Raw genomic sequence first — 20,391 nt, forward strand, 5'->3', positions numbered from 1 at the left:
CAATACACATTTTATGTGATTTGTACTAGCAAACTTTTTCTTATAGTCTTTGTATTATGTTACATATTTTATAAACACATAAAAAATGCCCTCACTGTCCCCATTAAATCTCATGGGACACTACTATTAGCGCCATAGTTCATTTAACATTTTCTAAATGTCAAAATAAAAAGGTCACCTATTCAGTTTGTGAACAAAGCACCATGATGTCATATAAGTCACTTCAATAGATGTAAATATCCTTATGAAATAACTAGGTGAAGTGTGTTTGCCATAATATTTAACTCTTGAAGTTTAACTGCCGTACTCAGAGACATTTAATGATTACTTTACGAAGAAATAGTTACTAAGGACTGGGTTAAGTAACCATTAAATGATTCTGATGGCAGTAAGTGTTTGTTTAGTATAGACGACATCTAGCTGCAATGTGTATTTACGTAATAGAGGTCTTCTCATCTATTTTGATTATTCGGTATCGTATCGTATCGTCACGCCTTTTATCCCCATACTGATGGGCTAGCCAGATGTGCACATTACGACACGTAATGCCAATGTACAATGTACACCCGCTTTTCACCATCTGTGTTATAAATCTCATGTTATTAGGGAAGGGGGAGGTGAGCCTATTGTCATAGATTGGGCACAATTACAGACTGTACTTTCAAAACCAAATATAAAATCAAAACCCACCAATACTTTCCCGATCAGTCGCAAGTCCACGACTCGGCTAACGAGGCAGATTATTAGGTATAGATAATAAGGAGAAAACTGCTCATCATACTTAAAAAATGATATCATAGTTATCAGAACTCTAGGAGAGTGTCTATAATTTATCGTAAGTATATCTTGGACAAGTTTGTTCACCAATCACATTAGCCAACACCTGGTCTGCAATTATTTCTTATTCTATTACAAAAAGAGTTGTGTCATACCTGCAAATATCTTAAGAGTTTTTACTCATTCATGTAGGTCACTCTGCTAAAAATATCGGCTTTTCTTGAGCTTGTGTTGTACGCAAAAATAGAGGCTGTGACCAAGACTAGATAGACATTAAAAATGTACTCGTTGCTGTAAACGTTTTATTAGATAGTATAACGTTATGCCTTACAGCCGCTCTGAGGGGTAGAAAGAGGAACATATGTATTGTATGTAATACCCACATTCCACTAAGTTAGAAGTCTTATGTAATAGGTGATTGGTGACCCTAGTGCGATTTGACTGCACGGTTGGAGCAGTGGCTGGGTGACCAGCTGCTGTATATATGTCGCGGCCGCGAGTTCAATTCCCGCGTCAGTCCGAATAAAATTACCATTTTCAGTCCGGGATTAGGAAGTTCGGCGGTGTTTCAACCCCCGTATCTCGGAAAGCACGTAAAGCGGTTGGTCCTGTGTCTGACCCCTGGTTGTGTCGATCTGCTGTCCTATCGGGTTCAGAGCCTGTAGGAACAACAGAAATGTTTGCTCACATACTGCAAAAGCGATCGGGAGATATTTACACCAGCTAGTCCCAGCCCGACTCTGTGCTATTGTTGGGAATCAAACTCGAGACCTCTTGTTTGCCAATCGCGACCATCTACCGACTAGGCAACAACTCGTCACCTTTTGTGCTAACTAACACTAGCCAAAAAGAAACTAGACCTAAACACGTTCCATATTTGTAATTGGAACACTTTTGTTTGTCTATGCATTGTGTAGTCTCAATATGGTAAAGATAAAACTATGCGCTAACTAGGTATGTACTACATTACTATAAGTGTGGTGGAGCCATATGCTTCGGCACGAATGACCGGCTCGACCGGAGTGATACCACGGCCTCACAGAAAACTGACAACAACGCTTGCGTCGTGTTTCGTTGTGCAATCCCCGATTCCCCAACAACCCTTAAATTACTAACCACCAAAGGCCGGCAACGCACTTGTAATGCCTCTAGTGTCGGCGGCGGCGATTGCTTACCATCAGGTGATCCGTCTGCTCGTTTACCAGCTTATACCATAAAAAACATACTGTTTTTGTTCTCGCGTCTGTAAGCTTGTTAGTATGTTAGCATCTGTTTTCTCTACTGAACTATGTATATTATTACATTACGTGATACAAGCGCAGCACGAGTTATAATGAGCTTATTACAGATTATATTTATAATCCCATTATTATAGGCCTTTGAAGAAATTGTATATTTTGTAGTAATATTTTAAAGATTAAATTCAATATTGAGTGTGTTTAAAACTGTAATGCCGTAGGGCAAAACTATTATTGAATTGAATATTTGACCCAGCCCTTTCGAAACCATCGCCGGAGCTGCGAACTACTTACCGGGGTTACCGGGACTCCGGCTCAAAAAGCGAGAGTAGGAACGGGGTGGTTTTTGTCAGTAAGAGTATGACACTCCCTCTCGCCTCGTCCAAGGCGGGAGAAGTCATTAGATGATTTCCCCCCTCAAAAAAAGCCCTTTAAAAAACCATTAATGCACTTTGGTGTCGGTTCATGGACCGTGGATCCGTCTAAAAAAACGTTACTAACACATTTAATTTTCTTTCAGGGCTGCGATATGCTGCTTGGGAAGTATGTACGAGAAACTCGGCAGGATGATGGGAAGGTCGTACGAGGAGACGGTGACAACCCTAGTCAGGTCATTGAAAAATGCCGAGTCACAGACAAGACTTGAAATTATGAATACTCTTGAAAAGGTTTGTTTAATTAAAATTGTTTGTTGAATATTCTTTTTACCTTCAAGTTTACTGGTATCAGTATACCTAAGAAGACGTTTAGGTACATACATTTGATTGCATGGTTGGCACGGTGGCTGGGCAATTGGCCGCCGCGCAACGTATAGCGGGTTCGATTCCGCACGGATCAATTTTATATACTAGACTGGAAGGTCTGAAAGGCGTGCGATGTTTTATTTCATTTCTTTTACACATGAACATGAATGTTAGTGCTTGTAAACTACAGTTACTTCCTTGAATACATTATGCAAATTCGTTTTTATCTCCTTAGTTACGCACCCGACCTAGTCTTATCGCAGTTTTTAATATGTGTTAGGTTAACCCACACCAGAGAATACTACCTAAACGTAAACTTAACTAACTACAAAGTACCTTATCGCTTGCTTTAAGATTTGCATTATTATTAATGGAATTCATAAAAAACATTTCTTAGGGGATGCCTACGCCATAGTACCTTTATGCATGCAAAAAAAAATGCATGCCCGATCGGTTTACAATTGATAAAGTTTCATCCCTTATTTTATCCCGTTGGTGTAAAATTGATTAAAATGTTTTCTTAAACGGTCGTCAAAACATGCCAAATTTCAGCCCGATCCGTCCAGTGGTTTGGGCTGTGCGTTGATAAATCACTATGTCAGTCAGTCACCTTTGAGTTGAATATAATTATTTAGATAAATCTTACTTTAGTGTTCCTAAAAATGATTTATTAAATATTTTTCTTATTCTTATCGTATTTGTGAATGAACTCAGCACACCACGTTTGTACTTTTATCAAATGTGTTTCATACTCATGCTCTTTCATGTGGAGATCATTGTCAAATTCGTTAATCTCAAATAATAAATCTATAATATAAAAATATGTCGGGTTTTCCTTCCTGACGCTAAAACTCCAGTACGCACGAACAGATTTCCATCGTTTTGCATTCGTTAGAAAGGTCTCGGGCTCCGTGAGGTTTATAGCAAAGAAAATTTGGGCAAAATTTTATATTGGTAGCGAAACGGAGTTCGCCGGCTTTGCTAGTTCTGTATACATATTAGTATCTAATAAAGTCTAATGCTGGATTATCCAAAGTTAAAGGTTATCTTGCATAGCAAAAGTGTTCTTAAAGAAGGAATTTCCACCGTCATGGGAATTCCTACCAAGTAACAAGGTTGCGTCGGTACTTGTTTGAATTCAAACAAACAATTTATACGACTAGAGACTGGGCAATGTTTATCAACACGGCTTGTTAGTATACAAAACAAACATGTGTTGCTAAGAAAACATATAATAGAGGTTCTGCGAAAACGATACTTCAAACTTAAAGATTTTGATTTTATCGTAAACAAATTGATAGCGTGTTTTATGATCTCGCTGATTGCTTAATTGACTGTCAGAGGGCTTAGTATGTGTTTGTTTGACGTTTAACGAGATTGAAACGAAAACGCGTTCAGCGCTCTGATTGGTTAGTTTATTCGCACCGACCAATAAGAGCGTCGAACGCATTCTCGTTTTGTTTTCGTTCAACTTAAAGCAAATTCATACTAGGGCTACAGAAGGATGAATTTTCTAGTGTTAGTATAAGTGTTATTGTCCCAAAGTATATTTTAAAATATACTAGGTGGATATCTTATTAATTAAAAGAGTAATCAGTATCTTTACTTCGTTATATCCCTAAAGCAAAAGTTGTTTTTATTTGTTAAGCCTTTACGCTTAGTAGAACAGATTTATTTCTAAAGATAATTTAAGATTTAAACTCCATATACATTATGTATCAGCATTTAAATCTCTATTTTAATTTTAATTTCAGATCTGTGTGGGAATGGGCACGGCTGCGCCGGCGGCAGTTCGCGAAGTGTCCCGTGCGGCCCGCGCGGCGCTAGTGTCGGAAAGGGCAACCGCAGTGCGAGCGGCCGCGGCCCATACATTGCGACATTTGTTACCGTTGATGAGATTAACACCAGCGGACTTAGACGCCATAGCGGCTGCTTGTTTAAGGGCTGCTCAGTCTAGTGATTATTCTTTGAGGTAAAGCGGAGGTTATATTGGAAAATTAAATTGATTAACTTTTACTAAGTAAAAATTGTACGTTGGACCTACTTGTGTGTGTAATTGGTGGACATTTTCGTTACTAAAAAAACTGGGCTTTCATTACAGATGCGCTATAGCTGAATTATTGGGCGCGCTAATAGCAATCACACAAGCTGGAGAAGTGACCAATTTGAATTCGAAGTTGAAAACTGGTGCTCCATCAGGTAATCTTCAATTCTCAAAGACATGACTTTGCGCAAGATGCTGCGCAATTTTTTTGCGCAAGATGCTGCGCAATTTTTTTGCGCAATGTTTGTTTTTTATAACTAAATTTTTTAATCAATTCTATTTTTTCACTTTACAGTTCAGCAAAAGAAAGACCCACCAAAGAACGTAGTATCGTTAGATGAAGCATTAAACTTGTTGATGGGTGCTTTCCTACGAGGAGGAACTTCATTCCTTAAAGGAGAGATTATTAAGTCCAGTTCCGGAGTCAACCGGGAAGTGAGAGTTTGTGTGACACATGTAAGTATTGTGATATAGACACAATTACAATTGCTCAGTATAAGGAGTTGGGTTTAATCCTCACTTGAAGCTCTATAACATAGGATTATGCACTGCAATCATCATAACATTATTCTGCAAAGATATAAATATTAAAAGTAGCACCTATATTTTTCTAGTTACGTTATGGATTACATGTAATAGAAGTGATTTTATTCAAGAAATTAAATATTGTAGATACGTAATTGTGAATTAGAGTACAGTGTGTAAAGTTCCCTAATAAAAGGAGAATTCACTAACCCGGCGAGGTGGGTCTGCCTTGGCCAAATAATTCTGCCCAACAGTTTTTTATTAGGACGTTCTATGCATGTTTATTCGCTTGTAAACTTCACACGGGGTATGTAGGATTTGTGTTGTCAATCGTCTATGCGCATCATCTGACTTCTATCTTCTGTGTCGTTGAAACTTCAATGTGCGTCGCCAAAGAGACTTAGTACCTTCTTACTATTGGAAATAGAATACTTTAATCATAGATCTAATGAAATAGAGCTGTTTCGGTCTGACAATATACCAATAAATGCTTCAATACCGCAAGGAAGCGTTATAGGATGTTTTCTATTTCTAGTATACATCAATGACCTTCCTAATTATATAAACGAGCCTTGTGTCTTATTTGCGGATGACATATCCATACTAGCCTCATGCGAAAATAATATAAATCTAAATAGTAAATTAAACTCTATACTAAATTCTACAACAAGTTGGATGACACAACATAATCTTGAAATAAACTTTAGTAAAACAAAAATAATAACCTTCCATCCCCGCCAAAAAATACCCATAAATATTGACTACAGTTTTAAAAACACAAAACTAGAAATAGTTAGTAAATTCACCCTCCTGGGCTTAGATATAGACAGAGAAATAAATTGGAAATCTCACATCAATAAATTAAAAGCTAAATTGTCCAAATTCTCCTACGCACTCCGTGAGATCAAAAAAACCACAGATCTCAAAACTGCACTAGTCACTTACTACGCATATGGCTATGCATGGTTTAAATACGGTGTTATCTTATGGGGAAATAGCACAGATGCGCCGACATTATTCACCATACAGACAAAACTTATCAGGATTTTAGTAAACATCGAAGATACTGATAGTTGCAAACCGCATTTCAAAGAACTAAAAATTCTTACACTACCCTGCCTATATATCTTTGAAATGTGTAAATTTGTACGTAACCACCCAGAATTATACAATAAAAGACAAGAAATACAAAATAAAATTTCTCTGAGACACAAAAATAGATTAAACCTACCTACATCTAGACTAAAAATGCATTCCTCTAGTACCTATGTTATGTCAATAAAATTATACAATAAATTATCAGAAAAAATAAAGAATATAAGTAAATACAGTAGCTTCATAAATAAACTAAAAATATTTCTATTGAATAAAGTATATTACAACATAAATGAATATTTATCTGACAAACTATAAATAAATAAATATTATAAAATGTAAGATAACAATGAACCTAGTACAATAAGTGCATTTTTTTTTCTATCGGATTATATAATATAATTTGCACTTTGTGAACATCCTAGACAATTGTTACGGGTAGTCAGAATTAAGTACCTAGTATATTTTAAGATCTCATTAATTATAAATAGTTATGTGTTCCTAAACTAATCGTAAGATAAATAATAATTGTTTTATATAATGTTATGTTTAGTTTTAAGCCTTAGTTTGTATCTTTAAAATTGCTGTGCCCAAACAGGCTCTACGATTTGTTACTTTTATCTGTAAGACTAAAACATCTATGTACATACAATTGTGGAAAGCAAATAAATGAATATGAATACTAACCTTTATGTCCTCTCCCCAGGCGTATGTGATATTCGTTCAGAACATGGGTGGAGTGTGGCTGGAGCGCAATATGACGACATTCCTCAACCACGTGTTGGATCTAGTCGCTAATCCCAAGGCGGCGAGCTCACATGTCGACGCTGTTTATTCTAGGTAAGTTTCCTAAAGTAATTTAGCAAACTCTTTGTATTGGAGTAATGTAGGCGAAAAAATAATACTATTGACTGTACGGTTGGTGCGGTGGCTGGGCAATCGGCAACGCAACGTGTAGTGGGTTTTATTCCCACACGGAGCAACTCTTTGTGTGATCCACAAATTGTTGTTTCGGGTCTGGGTGTCATGTGTATGTGAACTTGTATGTTTGTAAACGCTCCCACGACACGAGAGAAAATCCTAGTAAGGGGCAACGTTTTTATTGAAAAAGAAAAAAGAAATTGATGTACAGGTCGCCAATTCGTGTAATAATGTTATAATTTGTGCGTGTGCAATTACTAATATAAAGTTAGGCGGCACTACAAATATACAAAAAAACTATATTTACTACTTCTACTTTCTATAGAAATTGTTATATTTTTGTTCTCAGAAAATGCATAAACTTCATACTACGTAACACGCTTGGTAAGATGCTGGGAGAGAAGGCTCAGTCGTCAGCGTGTCGCGAGATCATACAGATTGTCATCAAACAGATGAACAGCATCGACTTCAACCCAGAGAATGCCAAGGATTGTAATCAGGTATAGATTGTTACAATTGTTTATGGTCTATAAGGCTATTTGCACATAAGGTACAGATGCATAGAATACGTTTTTTAATTCTGACTTGTGAAAAATGTCCTAAGCAACAAGCTAAAATTAAAGAATATAAAACGTGTGTTATGCTCTAAAGTATGGATAAAGTAGCAAATTTTTAATGTAGCAATCAGTTTTCGATCGGCCAGTTATAAGTGACTACTAACCAGTTTATTGGTGTACATGGATGAATCGGGGACAGATCACTTCAACTTTAAGCTGCTATGATATTCTCAATAATTTTTTGCCCACCCCTGAGTTTAACATATACACAACTCAAAAATTTACACACAACTCAAAATTTAAAAATACATAGTGGAGTATACGTGTTTGTTTATCGCCAATACATAATTTATATTGTTTTTTGACAGGAAACACTATTCAGCCAACATCTGCTAGTCTGTGCGTTGATGGAGGCTGGAGAGTTGGCTCTACAGCTCGGCACGTCAGTACAGAACCTCGTGTCCGATACCTCGCTCAACATGATCGACGCTATTTGTACTGTAAGTTGAAAATTAGACCTTATTTTCTTCAGATTATGGTTTAAAATATTAATTTATTTTAACTTTCGTGAGACATAATAAAGGCTTACTCACGCGGTATTCCGTAACACACGACGCGACGATTGTCGTGTAATGCTGCTCAAGAATATGAGCCTCTAGCATGGCTTGAAACTAGTCGAGTTCCTCGTCAAACAGTCACGTGAGTAAGCCAATAACATAATAATGTTTTTTTGTTTTTTATTTAGTGTGGTGCTTTCAATATTTTCACAACTTTCTCTTTTAAGGAACCATTAACTTACAATGGGTCAACGCATAGTTACCGAAATCATGGTTTTCACTAACCTATAAGTGGCACTTAATAGTACTAGTAAAGAGTTAGTTTAAGTTTTAGGAGTAACAGGATTCTTAGTGATTTAGGGATGGTTAAAAACGTACTAACAAAAAAACCTCTTATTTTATTCTGTAAGAAAATGACGTGTTAACCACGTATCCTGTTGTATGGCAGGTCCTGTCGCACCCGTGCGTGGCGGCGCGGCTGGCGGCGGCGTGGTGCGTGCGCTGCGTGTGCGTGGCGCTGCCGGCGCAGATCACGCCGCTGCTCGACCGCTGCGTCGACGCGCTCGACGCCGCCCGCCCCACCCCGCACCATATCTCCGGTAACTATTCTCTTCCTTAATAGTATAAGGCTAATTTATAATATAAAAATAAGTCGGGGTTTCCTTCCTGACGCTATAACTCCAGAACGCATGAACTGATTTCCACGGTTTTGCATTCGTTGGAAAGATCTCGGGCTCTCTGAGGTTTATAGCAAAGAAAATTCATGAAAAAATTAACATTGGTGGCGAAAAAGAGTTCGCTGGGTTTGCGAATTTTCTATAATTTAAAATCTGTAAAACAAACATCACGTTTTGTTTCTTGAAAGTTGCGTTACCCTGTATTAATTAAACTTTATTCTGTATTATCTTTCTGTAGACTTATTTTTGGAATGAATTTCAATTCAATATTTTATCTGCCACATAACAAAATGTGACGGACAAGTTTGGCATCAAAACTTTACATTTAGGCATTAAACTGAAATCGATCAACGATCCTTGCCAGCTTAAAACAGTTGTAAGAAAAATAATGTAACTTTATCTACTTCTATCTTACAACCTTTCTTCATATTTCTTCAAATGCCTTCCGAAATATACTTCTGCCTTAAGAAATATTCCTTAAATCTATTTCTGAATATTCCTCCATTAATGTTCCAGGGTACTCAGCAGCCCTAGCGGCTATTCTCGGCGCAGTGCGTCTGTCCCCGCTAGGCATCCCCCACGGGCGAGGCAAGGTGGCGTTCAACGCCGCGGAACAACTGCTGCGGTCGGCGGGACAGAGCAGTCGCCTCACTGCTGCCAGGACTAACGCCGGCTGGCTCATTGTCGGAGCTATTTGTACGCTGGGTAAGTTAACAATAACAAATAGGATATTTTTTTGATTGTTGTAGTCATAGGTTGATTAGGAGCGTAATTGATGTGTAGAGTTAGAATTAAAAAAAATATTAATCTCAATTATTTATGCTTAATTTAATTAATATGTGTTCTCGTTCTCGTTGCGCTTTAACACCTAAATTGCTGAAGGAATTTAGAGAAATTTCAGTGTAAAGATAGGGTAGGTCCCTTGGAGAACAAAATTAATTGACGCTAATGAAAACGCGCGCGCGTAGACGTTTTTATGTACGAGTACAAACAAAGTTTACAAATGGAAATGTGTTTGTCTTTTGTTAATATTTCAAGTATTTGACAAAAACATTATGCCCTAGGAGTGCCAGTCGTCCGTGGTTTGTTACCCAGGATGTTACTACTATGGCGCAACAGCTTCCCACGCTCCGCTAAAGAATTAGAATCTGAGAAGTCCAGAGGTGATGCTTTTACTTGGCAGGTAAGTTTACCAATACCAATCTACCGTTCTATTGTAAATGACATTTTGAGTTTCGTGACAAAGGGGGTAAGGGGTAATGTAATAGGGAGGGGGGGGCTAAAGCGTTAGGGTGTAATAGAAGGGTTGAGAGGCCAGGGAGTTATAGAGGGAGGGAGGGGGAGGGTCTAACAGTGTAGGATTCTTGTATTATTTTTAAAGCTGGTTCGTTAACGACATGAGTTTTTTGTTGATATATGAAGAATTGTAAAACAAACAAGATTACCTTTTGATTGTGTAAAATGACTGTAAAAAACAATCGCCTTTAAATCATACAAAAAATAGCATGTTTTCGATTGAAACAGTTCATCAAGTATTATTTTTATTATAGGTTACATTGGAAGGTCGTGCCGGAGCCCTATCAGCATTACATAGCCTGCTGATTCATTGTCCATCGCTAGTCCACAATGATGATACAGCCAAACGTCTCACACAACCGATAGATGGCGCTATCGCTGTTCTTACCAAGTAAGTGCTTGTTTTACTTCATTAAACCTTGATAGGAGGTACAAAACTATGAATTCAATATAGATGGATGAAAGTGAAGGAAACGAAGATCGAGGATATATTGGACGGTTTGTGTGAAAAGCGTTATAACGAAATATTACCTAGCAGGGATTTAGAAACAATATTAATTTAGAAACATTATTAATATTATTTTAGAAACAATATTAATCTACAACTCTGCTTTCAGCGTAAGCACAGTGGTACGTTCGTATGGCGGTGCGCTAAAGGCCCCAGCCGCGTTACTCCGTCTGCGAGTGTACCAGGCGTGCTATGCATTAGGAGGGGGAGGCTCCCCCCCTCCGGCCCCCTTACTGAGGCTGCTGGCTGCTGAGCTGGCCGGCTCCGCTGATCCTAGTGGAGCTAATGTTGCTACTGGTAAGTAATGACAAATTTACATTTATGGAAATCTGATATATCTACTTTCTTAAAAAGTAGCTTCCCGATTTTCTCTTCGACCGAATCGAAGTATAAGTACGAAGTATGATGTGTTAATCATATTTTTCTTTTTGTTTACAGGTACTCTTCGAAACGCAATGCATCCACGAGACACCATACTGTTGGGTGAAGAAGGATGGATTTATGACACGGATCATGCCGAAATTGAGGATCAGGTAGGTAGCATATGAACGGTTTTGTAAGGGTTTATAGTAAGTCGTGGGTTGCTTTAGAGAACTCTAGTAGCACGTCAATAATGTTGATTATCATCTCTGTGGGCCTTATCATACTAGTGGGTTGCGAGCGCCTGCAATGTAGAACGAATGCGTAACGAATACATTACGGGCGCGCAACGAACAAGCTCAATACATGGTCTTGCTCGTAGCAAACTTTTTGCACGTCTACGACGCATCTCACACATTGTAGATAGTATAGAATAAAATATATAGAATAGAATCTTCATGCTACACGCTACAAGATTTTTAGTTTAAATTCCGCTTATACAGTATAAGCTGAATTAAAACTAAAAATCTTAGTGTATTTTTAGTACCTATAGGATAAAAACTACATAGGCTGATGTTGTAATAAATTTCTTTAATTTGCTCCCCCCAGCTAATGTCCCCCCTGAGCGCGAGCGGGTCGGGCGCCCTGGAGCACGACCCGTGCTGCCTGTACCGCGGGGCCACGGGCGCGCAGCCGCTGGGGGTGGCCGTCATCGACGCCTCCGTGCTGCTGTTCCCGCAGATATTCTCCAGGGCTGCTAATAAACATCGGTAAGTATTAGAGTAAAAAATTAAAAAAGACGATTGACGGGGTTAAGCACACTGTGATAAACCTGAATATTGTATAAACCCAGTATTTGTGGCAATCTTCTTTTATGTAGAGGAGCTTTATAGGTCAACATAGCATAATGATGAATAAGAAGACAGTCGCATTTCTAAAGTCTATCGATTTTTATTATTTTGATAGTTTTTTTGACTCGTCGCTATCGTAGATCCGGATTTACAAAGCGTTGCAACAGTCGACTGCACATAACGGATTAGTGCACGGCGCAACTCTTTGCGTGATCCACAAATTGTTGTTTCGTGTCTGGGTATGATATGTATGTGAGCTTGTATGTTTATAAACGCACCCACAGAAGAAAACCCTAGTGTGGGAAACGTTGTTTTTTTTAAAAAAAGGTATTTGTTCATTTAAGCACGCCTGTTAACTGTTTAAACAATATCTCAATTTACCGGTGTTTGTCCCACAGGCAACAAATGCTGGAGCATTTTGCGGAATGTATCAAAATGTCGAAGGGCGCCCGGCAGGAAGCGATACAGATCAACGTGTACACGGCGCTGTTGCTCGCGCTCAGGACCTTAGCCGAACTCAAGAGCTCGCTAGGACAGGAGGCCGTTAAGAATATTGCTACTGAATTAGTTATTGTGAGTATATTATATTCATTTTTTTAATCCTATTGGTCTGGTAAGGTCTGCGCAAAAGTTGTGCAAGCGTTGCGCAAACTTTTCTGCTCATTTATATTTGTGTCTGAGCTGGAAGAGCAAAGTAATTATTCCATAAACATCAAATTTTTGTATCATCGTGAAACTTAGCAATTATTTGTTGATTAAACGATTATATAATACTAGCGGACCCGACGGACGTTGTCCTGTCTACACGTCTTTAATTTGAAAATTTGTCGGATCCAATGTAAAACATTCCAAAATCAACAACTACTAATAAATTAAAAATTTATTAAAAAGACATTGTTCAGCGGACAAAATTATGAATCTAAACCATTCTCAGATCCCCTTGAACACACACAAAAAATTTCATCAAAATCGGTCCAGTCGTTTAAGAGCAGTTCAGTGACATACACACTTACAGAAGAATTATATATATAAAGATTATGACACCACCGAGCTTATTTGATGATGAACCTTTCTTTATGAATTTATCATATTTAACATTATCCTTCTTTACAGAACGGTTTATCAGCAAACAGCGCGACAGTCCGCGCGGCGGCCGCGTCATGCGCCGGCCGACTATGTGGCTGTATTACTGAAGCGGAAAGCCAAGCGTTGTCGGAGAAAGTGATCGCTTTAGCGCGTACAGCGGTGAACCGGTCCGTCCGTGCAGCGGCTGCAGCGGCTGTCGGGGCGGTACAACGTGCTAGAGGCGCTACGTCAAGCGCTGCAGCGCTGCCTGTACTTAGGGCCTTAGCGCAAGATACAGCTGCTGTTGAGTTGCAAGTGAGTTGTTTCTTATTATTTTGTCTTCGTTCCTTCATATATAGCCGAGTATTTGAAAAATAATGAATATAATATTCATAAAATGATTCAGATTGCTAAGTATGTCTATGGTAATCTGTGACAACGTTGTGAGTAGTGTATTCGTAAAATCTATTATTTTACTATTTTATTAATGTGTTATCTTTAATATAATATACTGTTTGTTATCCTTAATAAAAATATATATATATTAATTTTCTAAATGTCTCTGGTTCGATTCCCGGGTGCGGAAAATATTCTTGAATTTTGTTTCCTACTAATTCATTGCAAGTCCAAACAAAAATAAAGGAAAAATATTAAAATCAGACTTGCGCAAAAGATACACTGTTTGCGCAAACCTAAACTTATTGCGTAAAATGTCCCAACACTTATATCACACTATTTCTCCAGGTATGGTCTCTTCACGCTCTCTCCGTGCTAGCAGACGCTTCAGGTCCTATGTTCCGTGGCCACGTAGAGTCCACCTTGAACCTGGCACTGAAACTACTATTCAGTGCACCGCCTTTCCAAGAAGATCTTCACAGAAGTATCGGCAGATTGCTGTCTGCTTTGATTACCGTTGTTGGACCGGAGTTGCAAGGTAAGAAGATTATAAAGATGAACGATTTATGGGCTTAATCCAAGTGCATCGTGCAGTTGTATCGTTTTGATCGATTTTTTTGTTCAGAATTTGTCATTTAAAGTTTTCTTTCGCCAGTCAATAAGTTAAAACTATTTTATATTAAGAGGTATTTCGAGTTTTATCCTGGTTATGTCAAAGTTTTATTTATTAGGTTTTCGATTATCTAAATTTGCAACTGTACCCATCTTACGAGTTTAGTACGAAGAAGTAGAGGGCTTAGTACTAGTTCTCTTTACGTAAAACACTTTCATGGGACTATACCTTATGCGCTGTAACAAGGTGCGGCTGACAGATTCAGTAACGTTTCGTATCACTCTTGAAAGTTGCTGCGATTTAAAAATTATGCCTTAATATTTTGGCTGTATCACATTCGTATTATGTTAAATCATTCGGATGCGTAGTTAATTAAATTAAACCCAACCGGAATGTTCTAGTATTCAATTAAAATCTAATAAAATGAAAAATAAAGTAAAGTGTTATGCGTATAACGTAAAGCCATAGTCGTGTTTAGTGATGGGATGTACGGCTACGATGGATAGGTAGTCGATGTTTTTTTAGAGTAAAAAACGAAAATCGTGCGTCGTTCCATTATCATTCTTAAAAAACCTTTAATTATGTGGGTAAATCCACTGTAGACGCGGCTCTCTCTGCCCAAACCACAGTGACATCTGAGCAGAAATATGTAGTAGGCATTTTTCTAGATATTTCCGGCGCCATTGATAATGCGTGGTGGTACTTAATCTAACATATACAAACTAATATACGCTTGTTTTCTTCACGGTTCTTTAAAACTGAAACTCTGAAACACCTCAGGGCTCGGACATAAAATATTTATTTTGACAAGTATATACACGTAGTTAGACTGCACAACTAAATAACACACACATTTAATAAAAAAATTAAAGAGAATTAAATGTATGCTGCGAGAATCGATAGCGATAAAAAAAGTTTTTTTTAATGTCCATCCCTAAAGAGAGACGTCAACGTCATACTGGCATCTGTCAGCCGCACCTTGTTATAGCGCAGAAGGTATAGTGTCTTCATAGGACATAGGAGTAGTGACATTTTTAAAAAGTGTTTAAGTATTTTTTGGGACTAATATTATTTAACATCCCTTTATCCCCCCAGTGGTGGCGGTGGGCCGGTTCGTGTGCGCGTGCGTGGCGCTGTGCGAGTGCGGCGGCGGGGGCGGCGGGGGCGCGCGGGCCGAGGCCACGGGCTGCCTGCAGCAGCTGCAGATGTTCGCGCCCGACCACATCAACCTGCACACGCTCGTGCCGCAACTCTGCGTACGTACACACCTCTACTAACCTGCTTTAAGCCTTTCACTGCCAACAAAAAACTGTTAAAGGCTATTCCTCCACTAGTATCGGACAATGTTGTCCGACATGGCGTCTAATGTGTAACTAACGCCTCATTATAATTTACAAATATAGTATAATGATGACCGAGTAGAATATTCCTTACTTTTTTATACCTGTGCGGGTATCGTAAGAGCAGGCTAAGTTACTAAACAGAGGCTGGGTAGCCTCTGATAAACTTGAACTTAGCTTCACTGACGGACAGACTGATATACTATTTATTTATTACTTTTTAAAAGTACCTAATAATGCTTTAACTTTGAGTTTAAGTTTGACTTATAAACTACAATATCCAACTCGCTTGCCAGGTTATAGAAAAACCTCTAATTAGTGTCGTGTTTTGATGATCAATTATTACGCAACGTTTCGCAAACTCGTAATTATAAATTCAACAGAATCCTTAGACGGGAGAAGTGTCTGTGTTTTTTCGTCATACGAATAACAGAAAACTGGCTATAATTAAAAGTAGAACCATAATCACATCTGTTTTATTCCAGCGTGACCTCTCAAGCTCAGACCTGACAGTCCGTCGCGCCGCCCTCTGCTGCCTGCGTCAGCTGTCGCAGAAGGAAGCTGCCGAAGTATGCAAGTACGCGCTTATGGCCAAGGACCATGTGCCTGCTAGGCCTTATTGTGGTACGTTTTATCTATATATTAAATATACATAATATATAGACGTATGGTACTTTACGCCGTTAGCGTAGGTGTCGTAAGAGTTGACTAAAGGACTACATTTATTTAATTGGGAAATTAGCAGACAGAGATAGATCAGACAGCAGCGTTCTTTGACAAACCTAATCAGTAAATTGGTTTTACGAAACTATAGTTTAATAAACTGCCATCTCCACCACTTTCCAAATATGGAGATTATGGTAAACAACAAACATAAAAATAGATTGTAGATATGTTGCGCAAACAATGCGCTAACTTGCGCAACCATTTTCTATATAACAAAACAACAAATTTCAAATTACAGGTGTAGTAATCACAGAGACGGGTCTGCCTGGCGCTTTGTTCGCGTTTTTGGACAGTGAGCGCGATCCCACGGCGTTGTCGTACGCGAGGGATACCTTGACGTGCTGCCTGCTGGCCGCCGCCACGCATCGCAGCGTCAAAGACTGGCTTGTACTCGCTAAGAGAGTGCTTACTATTAGATTAGGTAAGGAAATTATTAAACTACTAGTTGAATGTATAAGAATCTAGTAGCATGATTTAACATGATCTATGTATGTATAAGCATCATTAAAATAACCTTAGAGATGTTATTTAAAAGCTTGCTGATGATCTGAAATTTTATATTGACTTTTAACATACTAACTATTTAATTCTTATCAAAAACTTTAATCGATTCAGAAATTTTGAGAAAAGAAAGAAGGAAAAAAAGCCCAACAAACTTTTGTGGTTGTGATAACCATTTGAAAGAAACGACATATCTAATGACAAAAACAAAAGCAGTTGAAATTTGTGCATAATATATTTTGTCACATTTGCGCAAGTACCGTGAAAACATATTTTATATATCACTAAATCTATTAATCTCTCGTATAATAAGTTAACAATATAAAACACATCGTGTTTTTTCACATTCATTCTCCATGGTTAATCCGCCATTATTACTTTCAGAGGACAACAACAACCCGGACACGGATTTCGACGGAGAAGGAGACGACGACCAGGCGGAGTTCCACGCTGAGTCTGAAACGTCCACACATCCCGCTGTACAGTCCAGGTGGCCTACTAGGGTATGTGTTAATGTTTTATCATAACTTTCGTGAGACATACTTAATTAATTATAGTGTTATCGGCTTACTCATGTAACTGCTTGACGAGGAACTCGACTAGTTTAGAATGTATTAGTAGTATGATAATGGATTAAATAAATTCGACTTAAAATATTGATAATTTGTAGCCTTTAATTAATTGCCAGTCTCTGACTGTGTAACTGTGTGGTATGCTCAAAATTATGACTATCAGGTTTCGAAGTCGAGTTTTATTACGATCAAAGAAAGCAGAAGTTTGGATTTTAGCCAGGTTAGCATAATACATAGTTCCTTTATTACATAACCAGCGTTAAATCGATGTTACATAACAGAAACTAAACATATTACATATATGCAACTCTCCTAAAAATAAAACATTTTTTTTCAAAATTCCAGGTGTTCGCAATGGAATGCATTCAGAAGATAATGGGGGCGTGTGAAGCGACCGGCGACAGCGCTCACTTCGATCTAGTCAAAGCCAAGGAGAAGCTACAAAACCAACCGGACGGTACGTGTTTACTTGGGTATAAAGTACATTTCTGAATATGTAGTAATTTGCGTAGTTTAACGCTAAAGTTGGTTGGTCGACAAATTCGTTTACTTTGCTTAAACCTGAGATATTGTAAATGTTGAGTAAATATTCAACAAATACATTTTATAACACTAAAAACTAAGACGAAGCACATTTTAACCGGCTTTAATAAGGAGGGGATTTCTCAATTCTACCGCATAATTATATTTTTCAAGTGTTCTACTATATTATATTAATTTTAAAATGTATCCATTCCAGGAGACTACCTCTCCCTCCACCTATCGGATCTAGTCCGCATGGCGTTCGTGGGAGCTACGGGAGAGTCGGACGCGCTCCGTCTGTGTGGGCTGAAGACGTTGCAGATGATCATACAACAGTTCGCCAGGGCACCCGAGCCCGACTTCCCCGGACATCTGCTTCTAGAACAGTATCAGGCGCAGGTTTGTTACGGACAAACATTATGTAGTATAATATACAATTATAAATACAGCGTTGTTGTAAAAACATTAAGTCTTTGACTGCCAATAGAAAACTGTTGAAGACAAATACTTCGCTAACGTCGGTCACCGGTGACCATCACGGCGTCCAAAGTGTTAACGTCACAGGCATATACAGCTAACGTCAAAAAATATATTCTTTCTTCTGTAAATTTTCAAAATTCATTGATTTTGAGTAAAAACACGTTCATACAAAAATATAAAGTTAGATAACTATACAAATGGGTTGTGTCTCAAACCTTCCATTTGGAAACCACGTACGGTTATTAGACCAATGATAAGGTTTCAAGTTTTGTTTCTGTTTCCCTGTCATTGCCAGGTTTTGTGCTTTTACGCGTAACACTTTTCATTTAATTCGCTCCTTGTGCCTTGCTTGTGCTTGATGACTGGTAAAAAGTTTGTTTCTTTGCCTAAAGTATTTTCTATGTATGTTGTAGGTGGGCGCGGCAGTGAGGCCTGCGTTCTCCGGCGACACGGCGTCCCACGTGACGGCCGCCGCCTGCGACGTCTGCTCCGCCTGGATCGGCTGCGGGGTCGCCAGGGATATCAACGATCTGCGCAGGTATATTATGTACAGTTGCGCAATAATTTTACAGTTTGCGCAACGGGTAAAAAGTTTGCGCAACGGTTAAAAAGTTTGCGCAACGGTTAAAAAGTTTGCGCAACGGTTAAAAAGTTTGCGCAACGGGTAAAAAGTTTGCGCACCGATTAAAGTTTTGCGTATTTATAGATTAAATAATTTAGTAATTATTTTTGATTTATTTAGGGTGAAGGACAACCACTGATAAACTATATTTAGTATCTAACCACCAAATTAAATTAATTTTAATTTCAGAGTTCATCAGCTGCTAGTTTCAAGTTTGGATAAGTTAAACACCAAAGGCAACACCACGTTAATTTACAACGAAAGTATGGCGACTTTGGAAAAGCTGTCTATCTTGAAAGCATGGGCTGAGGTAAATCATATTTATTTTTCTTTTTTTTTCTGAATACAAATCTAAAAACGTTTTAATCTTAGAGCATTGTTCCTAGACACAATTTTGAATCGGAAAGGTACTTTTTTGATGTTAAAATGAAATGTTATATTCATAATATGATACTAGCAAACCCGGCGAACTCCGTTCCGCCCTCAATGTTTTTTTTCCCGAATTTTCTTTGCTGTAAACCTCACGGAGCCCGAGACCTTTCCAACGAATGCAAAACCATGGAAATAGGTTCGTGGGTCAGCGCCAGGAAGGAAAACCCGACTTATTTTTATATAATAGATAATAGATTACAAATTATAAACAATTAAAAATCTCCACAGGTATACATAGTAGCAATGGTGAGCAACGGCAGCGCTCCAGGTAGCTACGTCAAACATTTAGACACGAAACCTTTCAACAACCGAGCGGAGCTCGCTAGGTGGCGCAACCAGTTGTTGCAAAACAACAACCAGATTGACAATGCAACTCCTGAAACTCCTGAAGACGAGGAGTATGGGGACTTTGAGTCTAAAGGAGAAAGTCTACTGAAGTTGGTAGAACCGGAGCTAGAGAGTTTAGGGGAGAATTGGATTGCGGCGTTGAAAGACCATGCGCTGTTGAGTTTGCCTCCTGGTGAGTAAAAATGATATAGTTGATAGATTAATAGATTAATAAAAATATAAATGCAAACCGTCTTTTGCGCAATGTGTGATTGTCTTTTGCGCTATGTTGCGCTAATTTGAATACTGATAACTAGAGATGTTGCGCAAATAAGGCAGTAAAAGGCAGGAGATAACTCCTGCTCTTTTACTACCTGCCTTTTCAACCAAGTTTGCATCAAAGTTTGTTTTAAAATGATTAAAAGTAAGTAAGATAAATGAAATTGCTATGGAGGTCTGAAGATCGAACTCCATGGTATTCTTCTTAAAGTTACTTTAGATAATTTAAAAATACTTTGTTTTGCTGTAGTATTTTTTTTGAGGGGGGGGGGGGGAAATCATCCAATGACTTCTCCCGCCTTGGGCGAGGCGAGAGGGAGTATCAGACTCTTACTGACTAAAAACCACCCCGTTCCTAGTCCTGCCT

The 20,391-nt window shown here is 38.4% G+C and overlaps 1 protein-coding gene across 2 annotated transcripts in view; it reads left to right on the plus strand.

The window, feature by feature from the left end:
• LOC118277822 (HEAT repeat-containing protein 5B) overlaps positions 1-20,391 on the plus strand; it is a 33,711-nt gene that overhangs the window by 2,338 nt on the left and 10,982 nt on the right. For both annotated transcript variants that reach the window (XM_050700384.1, XM_050700386.1), the window contains exons 4-29: positions 2,536-2,683; positions 4,513-4,730; positions 4,860-4,957; positions 5,098-5,258; positions 7,129-7,262; positions 7,693-7,843; positions 8,269-8,400; positions 8,906-9,056; positions 9,651-9,839; positions 10,199-10,317; positions 10,685-10,821; positions 11,048-11,235; positions 11,377-11,471; positions 11,908-12,068; positions 12,548-12,722; positions 13,263-13,529; positions 13,959-14,148; positions 15,319-15,479; positions 16,049-16,187; positions 16,528-16,710; positions 17,175-17,293; positions 17,708-17,819; positions 18,102-18,283; positions 18,778-18,902; positions 19,176-19,296; positions 19,647-19,938. In XM_050700384.1, the coding sequence (XP_050556341.1) occupies positions 2,536-2,683; positions 4,513-4,730; positions 4,860-4,957; positions 5,098-5,258; positions 7,129-7,262; positions 7,693-7,843; positions 8,269-8,400; positions 8,906-9,056; positions 9,651-9,839; positions 10,199-10,317; positions 10,685-10,821; positions 11,048-11,235; positions 11,377-11,471; positions 11,908-12,068; positions 12,548-12,722; positions 13,263-13,529; positions 13,959-14,148; positions 15,319-15,479; positions 16,049-16,187; positions 16,528-16,710; positions 17,175-17,293; positions 17,708-17,819; positions 18,102-18,283; positions 18,778-18,902; positions 19,176-19,296; positions 19,647-19,938 (4,148 nt within the window). The remainder of the gene's footprint in view (positions 1-2,535; positions 2,684-4,512; positions 4,731-4,859; positions 4,958-5,097; positions 5,259-7,128; positions 7,263-7,692; positions 7,844-8,268; positions 8,401-8,905; positions 9,057-9,650; positions 9,840-10,198; positions 10,318-10,684; positions 10,822-11,047; positions 11,236-11,376; positions 11,472-11,907; positions 12,069-12,547; positions 12,723-13,262; positions 13,530-13,958; positions 14,149-15,318; positions 15,480-16,048; positions 16,188-16,527; positions 16,711-17,174; positions 17,294-17,707; positions 17,820-18,101; positions 18,284-18,777; positions 18,903-19,175; positions 19,297-19,646; positions 19,939-20,391) is intronic.

The sequence above is a fragment of the Spodoptera frugiperda genome, chromosome 18, assembly GCF_023101765.2.
Source record: "Spodoptera frugiperda isolate SF20-4 chromosome 18, AGI-APGP_CSIRO_Sfru_2.0, whole genome shotgun sequence".
Lineage (NCBI taxonomy): Eukaryota > Metazoa > Arthropoda > Insecta > Lepidoptera > Noctuidae > Spodoptera > Spodoptera frugiperda.